Source organism: Mustelus asterias, chromosome 1 (genome assembly GCF_964213995.1).
Source record: "Mustelus asterias chromosome 1, sMusAst1.hap1.1, whole genome shotgun sequence".
Taxonomy (NCBI): domain Eukaryota; kingdom Metazoa; phylum Chordata; class Chondrichthyes; order Carcharhiniformes; family Triakidae; genus Mustelus; species Mustelus asterias.
The window spans coordinates 9,631,229-9,649,325 of record NC_135801.1 but is presented as its reverse complement, the minus strand read 5'-3'; the positions used below and the strand labels follow the sequence as shown (position 1 = coordinate 9,649,325).

Sequence of the window (18,097 nt, the reverse complement as noted above, 5' to 3'; positions counted from 1 at the left end):
CATGATTAGGGACCAGATCAGTAACTCCAAGTTAGCCTAGATACCAACTGTTTTTGATTTTGGCATTAAGGCGAGCATAAGATGTTTTGCTTCAGGTATGATACGATTGACCCACTGGGAAGCTTTTATTAAAGCAAACATTATTCAACAAAACAGTTAACATATAACAAAAAGAAGCAGCATAACTTTTACCAATTGAAAATATTTTAAAATGACGAGGTATAATTCTTAACAGCTAGCTATCTCTATAGTTCCAATATAAGCAATATCCCCACAGACATAATTCCCACTTTAGTCTTGGTTGGCACAAAAAGACATATAGGCATTTGTGGATGCTAGATTTCCAGCCTTTTAACCCCTCTGAACTGATACAGAAAGGCAGCTTCTGACTCCCATACAGCAATCTCCAGAGAGAGAGAGAGACTAATTTCCTCCAATCCCAGTCTCCAAATCCAGAGAGAGAGGAAGAGACGCAGAAAAACTACCTCTCTCTAAAGATCCCAAGCAGCAACTGACTTGAATTCTCTGTGTCAGCCTAGTCCTGCCCAGTCACATGATTTTTACCTGTTAATCAATCTGATCAAGCCCTATTCTGAAACATTAAAATAACAGAACAGCATTAGCCCAGATTAAAATAAACATTTTAGCAATTAGGAGCTATTATTCCACTGCAGTATCAACAGGGAGCTAATGGCTCCCTGCTGATACTGCAGTGGAATAATGGTTACAGAAAAAGCATACTGGTTAAAAGAACTGACTGCTAAAACAAATCTTGCACAAGAAACATGACACAAATACATTTCTTAAAGGCACAGCATCGTCACAATGATGAAGCTTCACAAAGGACTGCAAGTGATCTGCTGTTGCCTTCTGCAGTATGGCCATCAGGAAAGTCTCTCTCCCACCCTTACTGTCTGTCATCAGGTGCATTGGAAGGATTTGCATTTTGATAGTCAACTTGTGTGACCACATTCTTAACTCACCTTCCATGATGAACTCAGTTTCTGGCCAGAATCTGCATCACAGACCTCTAAGATGTCACCATATTCAGGTCACTGTAGAGCCAACCCACTGTAGAGGGTTGTGTAGAAAACATTTCAGCCTACTTCAGGTGCCAGATGATTTTATCACATACTGTCAAGTGATCCTCCTTGACTTTAATAGCACATTAGTCTTTGAATTCAGTTTTAATTGTTAAACAAATTTATAGAGCAGTAATTGATCAGTCAATAGCGGCATTAATGTAACAGTACCTATTAGATTTAGTTAACTTCTTAAGTAATTGACTTTAGCACTTGGCCTCATAGCTTGGTGATTAGAGCACTGGCCTTGTAAACTAGTGGTCACGAGTTCAATTCTTGGGCGGCATGGTGGCACAGTGGTTAGCGCTGCTGCCTCACAGCACCAGGGATCCTGGTTCAATTCCGACCTTGGGTCACTCTGTGTGGAGTCTGCATGTTCTCCCCGTGTCTGCGTGGGTTTCCTTATGAGGGCATCTAAGAACAGGATATAAGAACAGGATATGGCGCTCGACTCATCGATCAACAGTTCCGACGCGCCACAGCGAAAAACCACACTGACCTCCTCAGAAGACAAACACGGGACACGGTGGACAGAGTACCCTTCGTCGTCCAGTACTTCCCCGGAGCGGAGAAGCTACGGCATCTCCTCCGGAGGCTTCAACATGTCCATTGATGAAGACAAACATCTCGCCAAGGCCATCCCCACACCTCCACTTCTTGCCTTCAAACAACCGCGCAACCTCAAACAGACCATTGTCCGCAGCAAACTACCCAGCCTTCAGGAGAACAGTGACCACGACACCACACAACCCTGCCACAGCAACCTCTGCAAGACTTGCCGGATCATCGACACGGATGCCATCATCTCACGTGAGAACACCATCTACCAGGTACACGGTACCTACTCTTGCAACTCGGCCAACGTTGTCTACCTGATACGCTGCAGGAAAGGATGTCCCGAGGCATGGTACATTGGGGAAACCATGCAGATGCTACGACAACGGATGAATGAACACCGCTCGACAATCACCAGGCAAGACTGTTCTCTTCCTGTGGGGGAGCACTTCAGCAGTCATGGGCATTCCGCCTCTGATCTTCAGGTAAGCGTTCTCCAAGGCGGCCTTTACGACACACAACAGCGCAGTCGCTGAGCAGAAACTGATAGCCAAGTTCCGCACACATGCGGACGGCCTAAACCGGGATGTTGGATTTATGTCACATTATCAGTAACCCCCACAGCTTGCCTCCTGGACTTGCGGGCTGTCCTGTCTGGAGACAATACACATCTCTTTAACCTGTGTTTAATGTTCCCTCCGCCCACATTGTCTGTATCTTTAAGACCTGGTTGGCTGTAGGGATTCGCATTCTAATCAGTATTCTGTAACTTGATTTTGTGTCTCTGTGCCCTGTTTGAGAGCACATTTCCACTCCATCTGACGAAGGAGCAGCACTCCGAAAGCTAATGGTATTTGCTACCAAATAAACCTGTTGGACTTTAACCTGGCGTTGTTAAAACTCTTATCGAGTTTTGAAAGCATAGAATGAGAGTAAAAGATAGACTTGGAGGGTATGCTGGGGACAGCTCGCAAGAAGGCACCAGGCTCCGGCCCTTTCTTGAATCGTTACGCCAGTTGGGCCAAATGGCCTGTGTCTGCGGTGTCTCCTCAATGTAGTGCATTTAAATCTTACACAGAGATGCTTCATATTTGTTAGATTATCACGTTCTGAATGCCGATCATAAGAACTCTGGCACTTTACTTTGAGCATCTGTGACCTTTCATGCTCTTTGGCAAAGCAGTGCATTCACTTTTGTCTTGTGAATGCACTGCTTTGTCTTCTCTCCATTGTAGACATGCATTCAGGAAGCACTCTGCTATTCGAGACCTTACTCAGCGCGTGCCATTATTTTACCCTCCGATCTGTGCCACTTTGCAGCTGCACCTTCATGCAATGTGTTTTAAATGAGTTCATGTGGAAATGATAGATGTTTCCAAGTACCATCAGGGAAATGCAGCTTAATATCTAAGATCATCTCCAGCGCACTCATGTACTGGGAAAAGCTTAGGTAGATTTTGTACTGAACATGTAACGCTAATGAAGTAATGATTTCACTTTTAGTAATGATAAAATGTTGCAGATAATGATGTACTTTATCCAACCCGAGGAGCACTCACAGAATGCAAACACCCATCTTGGTATATTTTCCATTAAATTCAGAACAAATAATGTTGCAATCAGTGTCCTCACGCCTCCCAAACAGTTTCCTTAGTGAGCCAGCGACATTACTTACAGTGATAGAAAGATGTGGTTGTAATCCTGCTCAGCAAGCAGGACTTGTGTCAGTGGGCAGTTAAAATGCCCCATGGCGGCACGGTGGCACAGTGGTTAGCACTGCTGCCTCACAGCGCTAGGGACCCGGGTTTGATTCCCGACTGGGTCACTGTCTATGCAGAGTCTGCACGTTCTCCCCGTGTCTGCGTGGGTTTCCTCCGGCTGCTCTGATTTCAAAGAACAAAGAGCAGCACAGCAACAGACCCTTTGGCCCTCCAAGCCTGCAGCGATCATGATCCCTGCCTAAACTAAAACCGTATGCACTTAACGTCTGTATCCTTCTATTCCCATCCTGTTCATGTATTCATCTAGTTGTCCCTAGTCCTCCCACAGTCCGAAAGAGGTGCTGGTTAGGTGGATTGACCATGCTAAATTCTCCCTCAGTGTACACAAACAGGCGCCGGAGTGTGGCGACTAGGGGATTTTCACAGTAACTTCATTGCAGTGTTAATGTAAGCCTAAGGGAAATTATTGGAGAGGATTCTTCAAGACAGGATTTACTCCCACTTGGAAATAAGTGGACATATTCGCGAGAGGCAACATGGTTTTGTGAAGGGGAGGTCGTGTCTCACTAATTTGATTGAGCTTTTCGGGGAAGTGACGAAGATGATTGATGAGGGTAGGGCAGTGGATGTTGTCTACATGGACTTCAATAAGGCCTTTGACAAGGTCCCTCATGGCAGATTGGTGCAGCAGGTGAAGTCGCATGGGATCAGAGGTGAGCTGGCAAGGTGCATACAAAACTGGCTTGGTCAGAGAAGACAGAGGGTAGCAGTGGAAGGTTGCGTTTCTGAATGGAGGGCTGTGATAAGTGACGTTCCTCAGGGATCAGTGCTGGGACCTTTGCTGTTTGTAATATATATAAATGATTTGGAGGAAAATGTAACTGCTTTGATTAGTACGTTTGTGGACGACACAAAGTTTGGTGGATTTGCGGATAGCGATGAGGACCATCAGAGGATACAGCAGGATATAGATCAGTTGGAGGCTTGGGTGGAGAGATGGCAGATGGAGTTTAATCTGGATAAATGTCAGGTAATACATTTTGGAAGGTCTAATACAGATAGGAAATATACAGTAAATGGCAGAACCCTTAAGAGTATTGAAAGGCAGAGGGATCTGGGTGTACAGGTACACAGGTCACTGAAAGTGGCAATGCAGGTGGAGAAGGTAGTCAAGGCATACGGCATGCTTGCCTTCATCGGCTGGGGCATTGAGTTTAAAAATTGGCAAGTCATGTTGCAGCTTTATAGAACCTTAGTTAGGCCACACTTGGAATATAGTGTTCAATTCTGGTCGCCACACTACTAGAAGGATGTGGAGACTTTGGAGAGGGTACAGAAAAGATTTACCAGGATATTGCTTGGTATGGAGGGCATTAGCTATGAGGAAAGATTGGAAAAACTTGGTTTGTTCTCAGTGGAATGGAGGTTGAGGGGCAACCTGATAGAAGTCTACTAGATTATGAGGGGCATGGACAGAGTGGATAGTCAGAAGCTTTTTCCCAGGATTGAAAAGTCAATTACTAGGGGGCATAGGTTTAAGGTGGGAAAGGCAAGATTTAAAGGAGATGTACAAGGCAAGTTTTTTACACAGAGGGTGGTGGGTGCCTGGAATTCGCTGCCGGGGGAGGTTGTGGAAACGGATATGATAGTGACTTTTAAGGGGCGTCTTGACAAGTACATGAATAGGATGGGAATAGAGGGATACGGTCCCTGGAAGGGTAGGGGGTTTTAGTTCAGTCGGGCAGCATGGTCGGTGCAGGCTTAGAGGACCGGAGGGCCTGTTCCTGTTTTCTTTGTTCTTTGTTCCTACTTGTGACACCAATAAAGAAACTTAAAACTTAACCCTGTGGAGGTCCCACTCCCTTTGTGCAGGATCCAACCTGTTCTGTTGAGTAGGCAATAGGGTCATCCACCATGTATGTCGAATGTGTTCTGAAGACCAGTCATTTAAATCAGAGTTCTATGTGGAAAAGCCAAATTAGCAGCAAGCAGTCAGGGTTAGGGGCCCAATAAGGGTTTTTCACATCTCTTTTATTTTCTTGGCGGGATCTTTTTTAAAAATTATCCTCCTGGGACATGGACAAGGCCAGTGTTTGTTGCCCATCTGTAATTACCCTTGAACTCTTGAACTGAGTGGCTTGCTGGGCCATTTCAGAGGGCAGTTAAGAGTCAACCATATTGCTTTGGATCTGGAATCGCATGGTGGCCAAATCGGGTAAAGACGACAGATTTCCTTCACTAAAGGACATTGTGAACCAGATGGGTTTTTAGATCCGTTGATGCTAGTTTCATGATCACCATTACTGACACCGACTTTAATTTTCTTTTTCTTTTTCTTTTCAGCACTGAAATTTAAATCCCACCAGCTGGCAGACTGAGACTTGAACCCATGTCCCAGAGCATTAACTTGGATCAAATTACTGACCCAGTGACTTTACCATGATGACAAGGCACAGGACTGTTCATCCAGGCCCCACGACACAAGGACAGTTGAAGCACTGGCTTCCAACATTCCTATTATCTCCCTGATTGCGATCCCTTCCTGACCCCCCCCCCCCCCCCCCACCACTCCCCCCAAACACCCCAAGTGCTTACCTGAGTGTGAGAACCCATTCCTTAAGCACCTGGTGACAGTTAAGCTTCTCTCTGTTGACTAATATCCAATGGATGGCTGATTGGGTCCCATTCAGATGATGTTCAGAAGTTTTAATCCTCGGGCCTGTTCTACTGAGGCTTTGAGATGCTACCTGCATCTCCCTCACCTGTCCGCCCACCTCCTCCCCCACCACCACTCCCCCCCGCCCCCCTTCCTCCCTGCCGCCTCACCTAACAGCACAGTCGTATGATCCCTACACAAACTGACGACCAGGATTATATTGTCTCCTTTTAATTTGATCTTGGCCTTGGCTCCTGAATTCCTTCCCGCAATCTCTGCAACTCTCTCCTTCTCTTTTTTTCTTTAGGATGCAGCTACCTGCTTGACCATCTCTTGAGTGGTTCAGTGTCTACCTTTTTGATCTGATTTGATATGACTTATTATTGTCACATGCATTAGTATATCGTGAAAAGTATTGTTTCTTGCACACTATACAGGCAAAGCATACCGTGCATAGAGAAGGAAAGGTTAGAGTGAAGAATGTAGTGTTACAGTGATAGCTAGGGTATAGAGAAAGATCAACTTAATGTGAGGTAGGTCCATTCAAAAGTCTGATGGCAGCAGTCTGTTCTTGACTCGGCTGGTATGTGACCTCAGACTTTTGTATCTTTTTCCCAACGGAAGAAGGTGGAAGAGAGAATGTCCAGGGTGCCTGCGGTCCTTAACTATGCTGGCTGCTTTGCCAAGGCAGTGGGAAATGCAGACAGAGTCAATGGATGGGAGGCTGGTTTGAGTGATGGATTGGGCTACATTCACGACCCTTTGTAGTTTCTTGCGGTCTTGGACAGAGCAGGAGCCATCCCAAGCTGTGATACAACCAGAAAGAATGCTTTCAATGGTGCATCTGTAAATCTATAACTTTGTTTTGTAATGCTCGTGAAGCAGCATGAGATGTTTAATTGTCTTTAAAGGCACTATATAAACATAAGTAGGTGTTGTTGGCCTCAAATCAAGACGATAGTGAATGAAAAGTTACCAACAGGAATCTCTCCCTTGGTTTAATGTTGCAGAAAGTGACCAGACCGGTTCGCTATTGTTCCCAGGAAAGTTCAGTCAAGCAATATCTATCCGGACGCCAGCCATCCGTGACTTGCCTTTGAATTTTGCTCATGTTGCATTCAACTGCTGTAGTTCTGTCAATCCTAAATGTTATCTCTTTTCTTCCTTTCTTTCTTAGGATCCTAAAGATGAAAGCTCACTTCTTAGGCTCCAGTTGAAGGAGAAAGATGAACTGATTTCCCAACTTCGAGACGAACTTGTAAGTGGAAGCTATGGTGTGTCTTTCAAAGGCTTGCTCTTTCTGGCAAGATAATAAGCAGAGAGTTGCGTTTGTGCCGGTAACATGGCCGCCTGTCAGCCTGCTGGGTCGATTAATGCGTTGTTCATGAATGTAGATTCCGTTTCTTTGGTATTCCTGAAATTCGAATACATGGGCCAAACTGAGCTGTTTATATGGCGGGTTTTTCTGTCTTGTCTGAGAGTAAAATGAAAAGCGATTACCTAGTTGGGCTAAAAGACTAATACACATTCCTTGTCTCTTCCTCTCAGAAAGGCATTGACTCTCTGTGAAATGCCATTCTGTAATCCTCTGGCAATGAGCCCCCAAGCCATTCCTCATGGGGGAGCAGATGTAGTCAATAGTTGGCAAACTGTTAACCAAGGGAGCTATCACTGCTATAGCTAGTCCAGACAAGGTCTCCAAGACATGGACCTCCAAGATGAGGTCCATGTTCAGCAGGATTCTTACCATCGGGAATCACTGAATATCCATCAACAATGCCAATCCTTGTTGATTCTCCATCCATTCCTTCTCAGACCCTCTAAGAATACTGAAGCCAATTGTAGCAAGACCAACTTCTGTTCTGGATAACAACTGTCTATAAGCTACTTAAACCCTGACCATGATATGAGTTGGGGTCAGTGCCTTACAATGATGTAGCACAGCAGGAGCCCATTCAGCCCATCCCATCTGTGTTAGTGTCCTTCTTTCCAATTGCTTTCCATCTGTCTTTGACGTATTTATTACATTGTCCCATGTTTAGTGATGCATTTTCATCCTACCACTCATTACTTGCATGCTCACAATGCTGCTTATGAACTGAATGCAGCAGCTTTGCATTCTACAAAGAGGTATTGCTCCCTTTCTCTTACAAACCTTGCTGCCCAGGTTTTCGCCTGCTGTGTAATTTCAAGTTATAAATTCTTCATCGTCTGTAGAAACCACAAGAAGCAGGAAGGGTATTGTGTTTGGGGTCAGGACTCTAACTGTGGAGTCAGATGTGGTTAGAGGATGCTCCCTAGTACAAATAAAGTGCCTAATTCAATCGTGGTCACTTAGTGCTGTGCGGTCTCCAAGTGTGATTGACAGGGGAATCGCCCTGTCATCTCCTTTCTGTAGTAAGAAGTCTCACAACACCAGGTTAAAGTCCAACAGGTTTATTTGGTAGCAAAAGCCACTAGCTTTCAGAGCGCTGCCCCTTCGTCAGATGACGAAGGGGCAGCGCTCCGAAAGTTAGTGGCTTGTGCTACCAAATAAAGCTGTTGGACTTTAACCTGGTGTTGTGAGACTTCTTACTGTGTTTACCCCAGTCCAACGCCGGCATCTCCACATCATCGTCTCCTTTCTGGCCAGGACTTGTGGAGTCACCAGGTGTAGGTTTCATTAATGCCTATACTCACTTCCTGACTCTTTCCACCCTTCCTTCCTGATGAAGCAATTTGGATTAGAGCAGCAATTATATTGGGCGATAGAACATTCTGAATCCTAAAAGACAATTTCTACACCTTGTCTTGGTCGCAGTATGCTTCGAACTTAGAACGTTGTGGATGCCAGTCCCTTCAGAGACAGCAGCACATAATTCAGGCAATGCTGAGGGAGTGCTGCACTGCCAGAGGTGTCGCCTTTTGCATCAGATGTAAAAACGAGACTTTGACTGAGCTGTTGGGTCAAAGTTTTCGTGACGCCACTCGAAGAGGTTTTCAACGTGCAACGCAAAAACAGATTTTGAGGTCATTTGTTCCTTTTGCTGTGCGCAAATTAGTCGCCACATTTCCATGCATCATGTCAGCAAGCACAGTATTTCATTATCTTTGAAGCACTTTGAAAGGTGCTGAGTATTTGAAAGGTGATATATGAAGGCAGGATCTCCATTTTCTGCCCCCAGGGTTTGTGAAAATCCCCTAGTCGCCACACTCCGGCGCCTATTCGGATACACTGAAGGAGAATTTAGCATGGCAAAAATTGCAACTAACCAGCACGTCTTTCAGACTGTGGGAGGAAACCGGAGCAAGAGGAGGAAACCCACGCCGACGCAGAGGCGAACATGCAGAGTCAACACAGCCAGTCACCCAAGCCGGGAATCAAACCCGGGTCGCTGGCGCTGTGAGGTAGTGCTAACTACCCTATGGATTTGGGCGTATGGAGTTGAGTTTGAAGGCTATGAATTGCAAGATAAATAGATGGGCCACAACACTAGCTAACTTTATACTACAGGTACCACTCAAGTGCAAGATCGCTAGCTTTAGAAGATGCTTCCTCTGGTGTACAGTGAAGATTGGGACCAGATGTTAAAGGCAGATATATATTTAAATTTTACTGCTATATTTATTGTAATAGCAAGACAAGTGTAGCATGAAAACTTGAATATCATGGCTATAAAATCATTCAGTGATACTATTAATCTGTCAGTTTATGCACACACTCCTTATGCACCATCCTAAAAATGCAGCTATCCGTCAATTGTAAATCAGATATCAGAGTAAGTTGTATTTCATTTCCGTGGATCTAACGGAAGAAACATCATCAGAAAATATGCCCATGCCACCTCAGATACATCCTCTTGGGCAGAATGATTTTTGCCATGGCTAACATTAGTCATGTTTCAAATTTGTTTTTTGCTCAATAACGCGCTGTGATTTGACCAACTAGCAATCTGGCAGAGAACCAGGTCACTGCCTTTGGGCAGCACAGTGGTTAGCACTGCTGCCTCACAGTGGTTAGCACTGCTGCCTCACAGTGGTTAGCACTGCTGCCTCACAGCGCCAGGGACCCGGCTTCGATTCCCGGCTTGGTTCACTGTCTGTGCGGAGTCTGCGCGTTCTCCCTGTTTCTGCGTGGGTTTCCTCCGGGTGCTCCGATTTCCTCCCACAGTCCGAAAGATGTGCTGGTTAGGTATTCCTCGACTCTTCTTCATTTGATGCCAAGGGATTGTCCTTACCACCGAGGGAAGGTGAGGCCTCGGTTTAATGCCTCATCAAAATTTCCTCCCACAGTCCAAAGATGCGCAGGTTAGATTGGTTGGCCATGCTAAATTGCCCCTTAATGTCAGGGGGATTAGCACAGTGAATATGTGGGGTTATGGGAATCGGGCCTGGGTGGGATTTCTGTCAGTGTAGGCTCGATGGACTGAATGGCCTCCTTCTGCAATGTAGGGATTCTATGATGTGTGCTGGTTGGAGACTCATATGAGGTTAAAAACCATGGATGGCTGTCCCAAACCAAGCTGTGTGTCAAAACATAAAGAAAGAACTTGCATTTCCGTAACCTCTTTCCCAACCCTCGTCTGCTCCAAAGTGCCTCACAGACAATGAAGTCGGTGAACCATTGAAAGTCCCTCCAGAACCAGCTAGTGACTCATGCGTTGATCATAAAAGTGAACCACCAGTGGTGTGGGGGTGGGTGGTCACCATCTTTCTCATCCACCATGTGGGGTCTGCTCTTTGTGGGTGTGTCCCAAACTCTTGTGCATGTTTGCAACACTGCCCATGTTGCCTTGCACCTCGTCATAAGTAAACCACCCATTAGTTGGAAAGTTGAGGAGGACGACTGATGTGAGTATATCATGTTATGGCTGAAAAGGGGGCAGTTGACCTATTCACCGAGTATATGCAAAAGTCTGATTAATTGGAGCCATACTTCACAATCGATGCTGTTCATTGGAGAACCGTTTGTCGTCACTGTTGTAATATAAGAAGTGTGGGAGACAACCTATGCAAAGCAAGGTCGTGGAAAAATCAAGTATGGAGGAGGGAACCCCCTTTCTGGGCTGCTGACAGTGTGGGACTGCCAGCCTTCCTCCTTCTGGCAGCGCACACTACTGATCCCTGATGCTGCCAATCTGATTGGCCGGCAGCTCTCGAAGGTCCATGGAATGCGAAGGTCCCACTGACAACTTGTACAGCCGGTCCCAACGTGTTTTGGCCGTGGGGTGACGATGTGTCAATACATAAAGAAAGAACTCGCATTTCCGTAGCCTCTTTGCCAACCTTAGTCTGCTCCAAAGTGCCTCAGAGACAATGAAGCACCGCAGATGTTGTTGTGTAGGTGAACCACTGAAGCCGTGGAAAATTGCTCCAGGACCGGGTAGGTTGGGAAAGAGGCTACGGAAATGCATTTCTTTCTTTATGTTTTGACACGCAGCTTGTTCTGGGACAGCCATCCATAGTTTTTAACCTCGCATGAATCTCCAACCAGCACACATCATAGAATCTCTACAGTGCAGAAGAAGGCCATTCAGCCCATCGAGCCTGCACTGATAGCAATCCTAATGTGGTGAATACCAACCGACTTTCCTTTGGGCGGGGTGTGAGCTGTCCACCATCCACCAACCACCCCCCGCCCCTCCCCTCTCCCTAACCAACACGCCTTTCGGACTGTGGGAGGAAACCGGAGCACCCGGAGGAAAACCACGCAGGCATGGGGAGACTCCGCACAGACAGTGACCCAAGCTGGGAATCGAACCCGGGTCCCTGGCGCTGTGAGGCAACAGCGCTAACCACAGTGCCACCGTGCCTGGAGAGAAATACACTCCTTAATCTTTTTTATTCTGCAAATTGTTTTGAACAGATCATTGCAGTGTGGAAGATTTAAAGCCACGTCAAACAACCTTGAACTAATTGGCGTCTTCACAATGCTGAGACCCTGAGACAATTGCAGGGGGATATATAGAAAGAGATTGTTAAGCCCATCTTTCATACTGGTTTACCAAATTAATTTGATCTAATCTTTCCTGCCTCTTTTTTACCATTTGTCATGAGCTGTGTACAGTATGAAAATGAAAATCTGTGGGCACAGTTTATATATCTTATCTCTGGTGCTAACGATAACTGGGCCATCTCCGTTCTGGGACAGAAGCTGCAGGTATTAAAATGGATTTTCTATATATTCTGCATCCCTGGAGAAAGCTGGCTACAAATATTAGTCAAGGCTGGAGTTTGTAATTGGGTCTCCTAGTTTTAGAGTTTAACCCAATCGGTTATCTTTCATCGTGTTTTGGAAAGTTGACATAAAAGCTTTACAAAGAATTGGGTTGGAGAGGAGCAAGAAAGCAGTTGCAACGTCCAGGAAAAGCACATTTCCATGACCATGGAAAATAGACCAATACTAGATACGTAACAAAGAAAACACAGTGCAGGAACAGGCTCAACGAGCCTTCGCCAATACATGGTTTCTACCCCTCTGTTCGCCTCCATTCATGTGTCTATCAAGATGCACCTTGAACATTGCTAACATGCCTGTTTCCACCACCACCACTGGTAGTGCATTCCAGGCATCCACCACCCTCTTTGTGAAACCCACAATGGTTAGCACTGCTGCCCCACTGGGCCTGGGACCCGGGTTCAATCCCCGGCTTGGGGGGGTCACTGTCTGTGCGGAGTCTGCACGTTCTCCCCATGTCTGGGTGCTCCGGTTTTTTCCCACAGTCCAAAACACGTGCTGGTTAGGTGCATTGGCCATGATAAATTCTCCCTCAGTCTACCTGAACAGGTGCAGAGTCTGGCACCTATGGGATTTTCGCAGTAAATTCATTGCAGTGTTAACGTCAGCCTACTTGTGACACTAATAAAATAAACTTTAAACTTAAACTTACCATCTCTCACCTTAAACCCGTGCCCTCTTGTAGTCAGCCTTTCCACCCTCGGAAAAAGCCTCTGACTGTCCACCCTGTCTCTGCGTCTCATAATTTTGCAGACAACTTTAAGTTTAAGTTCATTTATTTATTAGTCACAAATAGGCTTACATAAACACTGCAATGAAGTCACTGTGAAAATCCCCTAGTTGCCACACTCCTTTGGGTAGACTGAGAGAGAATTCAGCATGGCCAGTGCACCTAACCAGCACGTCTTTCAGACTGTGGGAGGAAACCGGAGCACCCGAAGGAAACCCACGCAGACACGGGGAGAATGTGCAGACTTCGTACAGACAGTGGCCCAAGCTGGGAATCGAACCCGGGTCCTGGCCGCTGTGAGGCAGCGGTGCTAACCACTGTGCCACCGTGCCGCCTCATCTACCAGGTCGCCCCTCAGCCCCGGCCTTTCCAGTGAAAACAATCCAAGTGTATCCAACCTCTCCTCATACCTACACTCCTCCAGAACCCAGGCAATATCCTGGTGTGTTGCAGAAAGGGCTCGATTATGAACTCACAACTTGCAAAAGATAAAAGTACCGCTTCACGTACAGAAGGTGCCGATGTTATTTTGCAGGATGTCGGTGACATCTGATTCTTTCATCCCATTAACTGGTGCAGGGTGACCAAATTGGAAATTTTACACGACTTTATTGGAAGAAAGTTCAGCTGTGTTTCAGAGTAATTATGGAGGGTGCTGATAAAGTTCAGACGTGCACGGAATCCAAGGCAGGTAATAGAACCACACTCAGAAACTTCCAGAAGGTGAAAGTGAAGGAACAAGATTTGTATTTGCTCTGAGTATGAAGAATAAGGAATGGTTGCTGTTTCATTATATATCCCGACCCTGTTTCCTTTGAAAGGTGGCATAACGTTACAGCCAAACACTTCGGGCTCTATTTTACCATTTTGATTCTCAGTGCTGGGTGGACTTGAAACTGGGAGTGTTTCAGATCCGAGTTTTAGCCCCGTTCTCAGGCGCCCCCATACGCACTCTGCCTGAAAAAATATCAGCGATTCCAAATCGCGTTGCAGAAGCCTGTGGGCGGGGCTTAATGCACCCAAAATCCTGCAGCTCCGATCGGCGCCTCCAACTGCACATGCGCAGAAAAAAAAAGATAGAATGCGGCTCCCCTGCCACATCGCTCCCGGGCCAGATAATGCCCCCCTCCGGCCCCCACAGACATTGCTCCACCCTCACAACATTACTGACCCCCTTATTTCCCCCACCCAAAGTGATCATGGGTCCCTCCTTCCCTCCCCCCCCCCCCCCCCCCCCCGCCACCCCCCCACCGATCTCAGGCAGAGTGGCAGCGGAACCCCCCCCCTCCCACCCACTGATCTCAGGCAGAGTGGCAGGAACCCCCCTTCCCCCTCACTGGTCTCAGGCAGAGTGGCAGCAGACCCGCCCTTCTCCCTCTCTAATCTCAGGGGGGAGTGGCAGCGGACCCGCCCTTCCCACTCACTGATCTCAGGCAGGGTGGCAGGAACCCCCCTTCCCCCTCACTGACCTCAGGCAGAGTGGCAGCGGACCCTCCCCTTCCCCCTCCCACCGATCTCAACCAGAGAGTTGTAGGACCCACATCACCCCCCCCCCCCCCCCCCCCCCGCCCCGCACCCCCCATTCTCACACAGAGAGCCATCGGACGCTCAGCACCTACCCCCTCACTAACTGGAGCACCCGAAATGGACTTTTATGGAGTATGTCTACTTTGCGCCGATTCCAGACGGGCGAACGCAGTGGTAAAGGGGGAACTGCTGGTAGGGTTGGGGCGTGCAGCCCATTAAGTCAATTTAAATGCACGTTTCGGGCAAGTTCCCGATTGCGGCCATTTTTGGGCCCTGATAATGTGGGAACCAGCACAAAGGCGGGCCCGGGGTTGCGGTACTAGCCTCACGTCCGACTTTACTAAGTCTTCGCGCCCGAAAACGGGCGCAACTTGATGATAAAATCGGGCCCCGAGTGATCATTTCTGAGTGAAATTTGTAAGTGCTTCTTTCGTTCCGGCATGTACATTTTACAAGTAATGGACAATTCATAGACATGTTAGGGATGGCACGGTGGCACAATGGTTAGCACTGTGCCTCACAGCTCCAGGACCCAGGTTCAATTCCGGCCTGGGGAGACTGTCTGGGTGGAGTTTGCACATTTTATGTTGAACTGTCCAATATTCTTCCTGTAAACTAAATATAGCCACTGAAGACATAACATATCTGAATAATTATTACATTGGTTGTCTGCTGGAATTGTGAAAATTGTATCTTGATGTTTGGCATCTATTTGTTTTTATCGCACTCCAGAGTTGAAGAAAAACAATTGTTCTTCACTGGTTTGTCCTAAACCACAAGCAAGCAATACGGAGGTAGTTTAAAATAGGTGATGTGACATCATGTCTCACATTGTTGTGGTATCACTAAATCAGAAGAAAGAAATATTTGGCAGAGTGTATGTTGTGAAGCTGAATCCGAGATGACACTGGTTGGCATGGTGGCACAGTGGTTAAGCACTGCTGCCTCACAGTGCCAGGGACACGGGTACGATTCCCGGCTGGGGTGACTGCCTGTGTTAGTCTCCCAGCTTCCCGCATTGCCTTTTTAGGTTGTTGATGAGTGAGGAAATGACAGACTTGTCCACAATGTGTTTTGCCCATGCTGCTTTTGGTGCACAAGCTGCTATGGCGGCACAGTGGTTAGCACTGCTGCCTCACAGCGCCAGGGACCCGTGTTCAATTCCCGGCTTGGGTCACTATCTGTGTGGAGTTATGCACATTCTCCCTGTGTCTGTCTGGGTTTCCTCCGGGTGCTCCAGTTTCCTCCCACAGTCCAAAGATGTGCAGGTTAGGTGGATTGGCCATGCTAAATTGTCCCTTCGTGTCAGGGGGACTAGCTAGGGTAAATGCATGGGATTATGAGGATAGGGCCTGGGTGGGATTGTGGTCGGTACAGACTCAATGGGCCAAATGGCCTCCTTGTGCACTCTAGGGTTCTCTGATTCAATATTATTGCGAAGTTTTTATATCATCCCTTCTCTTCCCCACTGATCTTCTTTCTGTAGAAGCTTGTTCACTCTTCCCTCCCCATCTTGTGAATACTGAGGCCCGGTATTGAATTCCCACGTCTGGTTTGGGACATTTCCTGGCAATGTGGACCCAAGCCGGGTGAAAAGGAAGTTAGGATTTTGGTTCCAAGGGGGCGTGGAGCAGATATTTAGGGGTCTGGGGATGCAGGCTGGTGGCAAAGGGGTGGATTAGAACTTGAACCCATGGTACTCAGAATGAGTACAGAGGTTGCCAGGTCCAAAGGCCTGTGAAGCTATTGAGGCATGTAAATCTCCTGTTCTTTAAATATTTTTAAAAAACTGTCTGCAATATTGATTTAAAAAATAAGTACTTGCTATTTCATCAAGTCCATTGACATAGCCTGAGGGCTACATTTGCAGGATTAGTGCTGCATGCATAACCACAATGTGGGGCCTTTCAGTTCACCGTTTGTCTGATAAAGTGCTAATAAAGTCTTTGCTGTGGTATTGTGAATGCAAATGCAGAAACAGAAAATGCTGGAAAAACTCAGCAGATCTGGCAGATTATTGTTCTTGTAAGGGATTAAAGGAAGTTAAATGATGTGATTGGGTTTATATCAATGAGAGTTTTTATTAATAGTGAATTCATCAATGGGCACTGAAGAACTATATTTAATCTCCGAGTGGTTTCTGGTTGTTGATCCGGCAGTAAGGATACTTCAGTTGCAGACAATAAAAGAAGAAACAACAGAATGTAAAATCACTGAGAAAGGATTAATAAAGAAACATCATTACTCCAAACTTGAGGCCACACCCTGGGCTCCCCACAATTCCCATCGGCTTTCTATTTATACCGGGTCAGCTGGTCAGATGACCACCACATCAATTTACCATTGGTTATATTTTCTACCGGGTCAGCTGGTCAACTGACCCTCACATTATGTTACTGCTGGTTATATGAAAACAGTGAGGTCTGCCCATGATGGGTACTGCATCGGTTGGCAAGGGGGTGCTAGTGCATGAGAGGTAAAGATGAGATCGCGGAGTACTTGCAAGTGCATGATAAAATAGGACTGAGTCAGCACGGCTTCAGGGGATGTCATGTCTGACAAATCTTTGAGGAGGTAACAAGGAAGTTAGATAAAGAAGAACCAGATGACTAAGGAAATTTGGCATGTCAGCTATGACTCTCAGCAACTTTTACAGATGCACCATAGAAAGCATTCTTTCTGGTTGTATCACAGCTTGGTATGGCTCCTGCTCTGACCAAGACCGCAAGAAACTACAAAAGGTGATGAATGAAGCCCAATCCATCACGCAAACCAGCCTCCCATCCATTGACTCTGTCTACACTTCCCGCTGCCTCGGCAAAGCAGCCAGCATACTTAAGGACCCCACGCACCCCAGACATTCTCTCTTCCACCTTCTTCCTTCGGGAAAAAAATACAAAAGTCAGAGGTCACGTACCAACTGACTCAGGAACAGCTTCTTCCCTGCTGCTGTCAGACTTGTGAATGGACTTACCTTGCATTAAGTTGATCTTTCTCTACACCCCAGCTATGACTGTAACACTCTATTCTGCACTATCTCGTTTCCTTCTCTATGAACGGTATGTTTTGTCTGTATAGTGCACAAGAAACAACACTTTTCACTGTATGTTAATACATGTGACAATAATAAATTAAATCAAATCAGTGGACGTGATTAATTTAGATTTCCAGAAGGCTTTTGACAAGGTGCCACATAAGAGACTGTTAAATAAGTTAAGAACCCATGGTGTTAAGGGTAAGATCCTGGCATGGATAGAGGATTGGCTGACTGGTGGAAGACAGAGAATGGGGACAAAGGAGTCTTTTTCAGGATGACTAGTGGCATGCCTCAGAGGTCAGTGCTGGGACCACAACTTTTCACAATATACATTAATGATTTGGAAGAAGGAACTGAAGGCACTGTTGCTAAGTTTGCAGATGATACAAAGATGTGTAGAGGGACAGGTAGTTTTGAGGAAGCGGGGGGCTGCAGAAGGACTTGGACAGGTTAGGAGAGTGGGCAAAGAAGTGGCAGATGGAATGTGGAAAAGTGTGAGGTTATGCACTTTGGAAGGAGGAATGGAGGCATAGACTATTTTCTAAATGGGGAAATGCTTGGGAAATCAGAAA

The 18,097-nt window shown here is 46.5% G+C and overlaps 1 protein-coding gene across 4 annotated transcripts in view; it reads left to right on the top strand.

Moving 5' to 3' along the window:
• ccser1 (coiled-coil serine-rich protein 1) overlaps positions 1-18,097 on the top strand; it is a 1,298,783-nt gene that overhangs the window by 759,627 nt on the left and 521,059 nt on the right. For all 4 annotated transcript variants that reach the window (XM_078209035.1, XM_078209007.1, XM_078209017.1 and 1 more), the window contains exon 8: positions 7,192-7,272. In XM_078209035.1, coding sequence (XP_078065161.1) covers positions 7,192-7,272 — 81 coding nt within the window. The remainder of the gene's footprint in view (positions 1-7,191; positions 7,273-18,097) is intronic.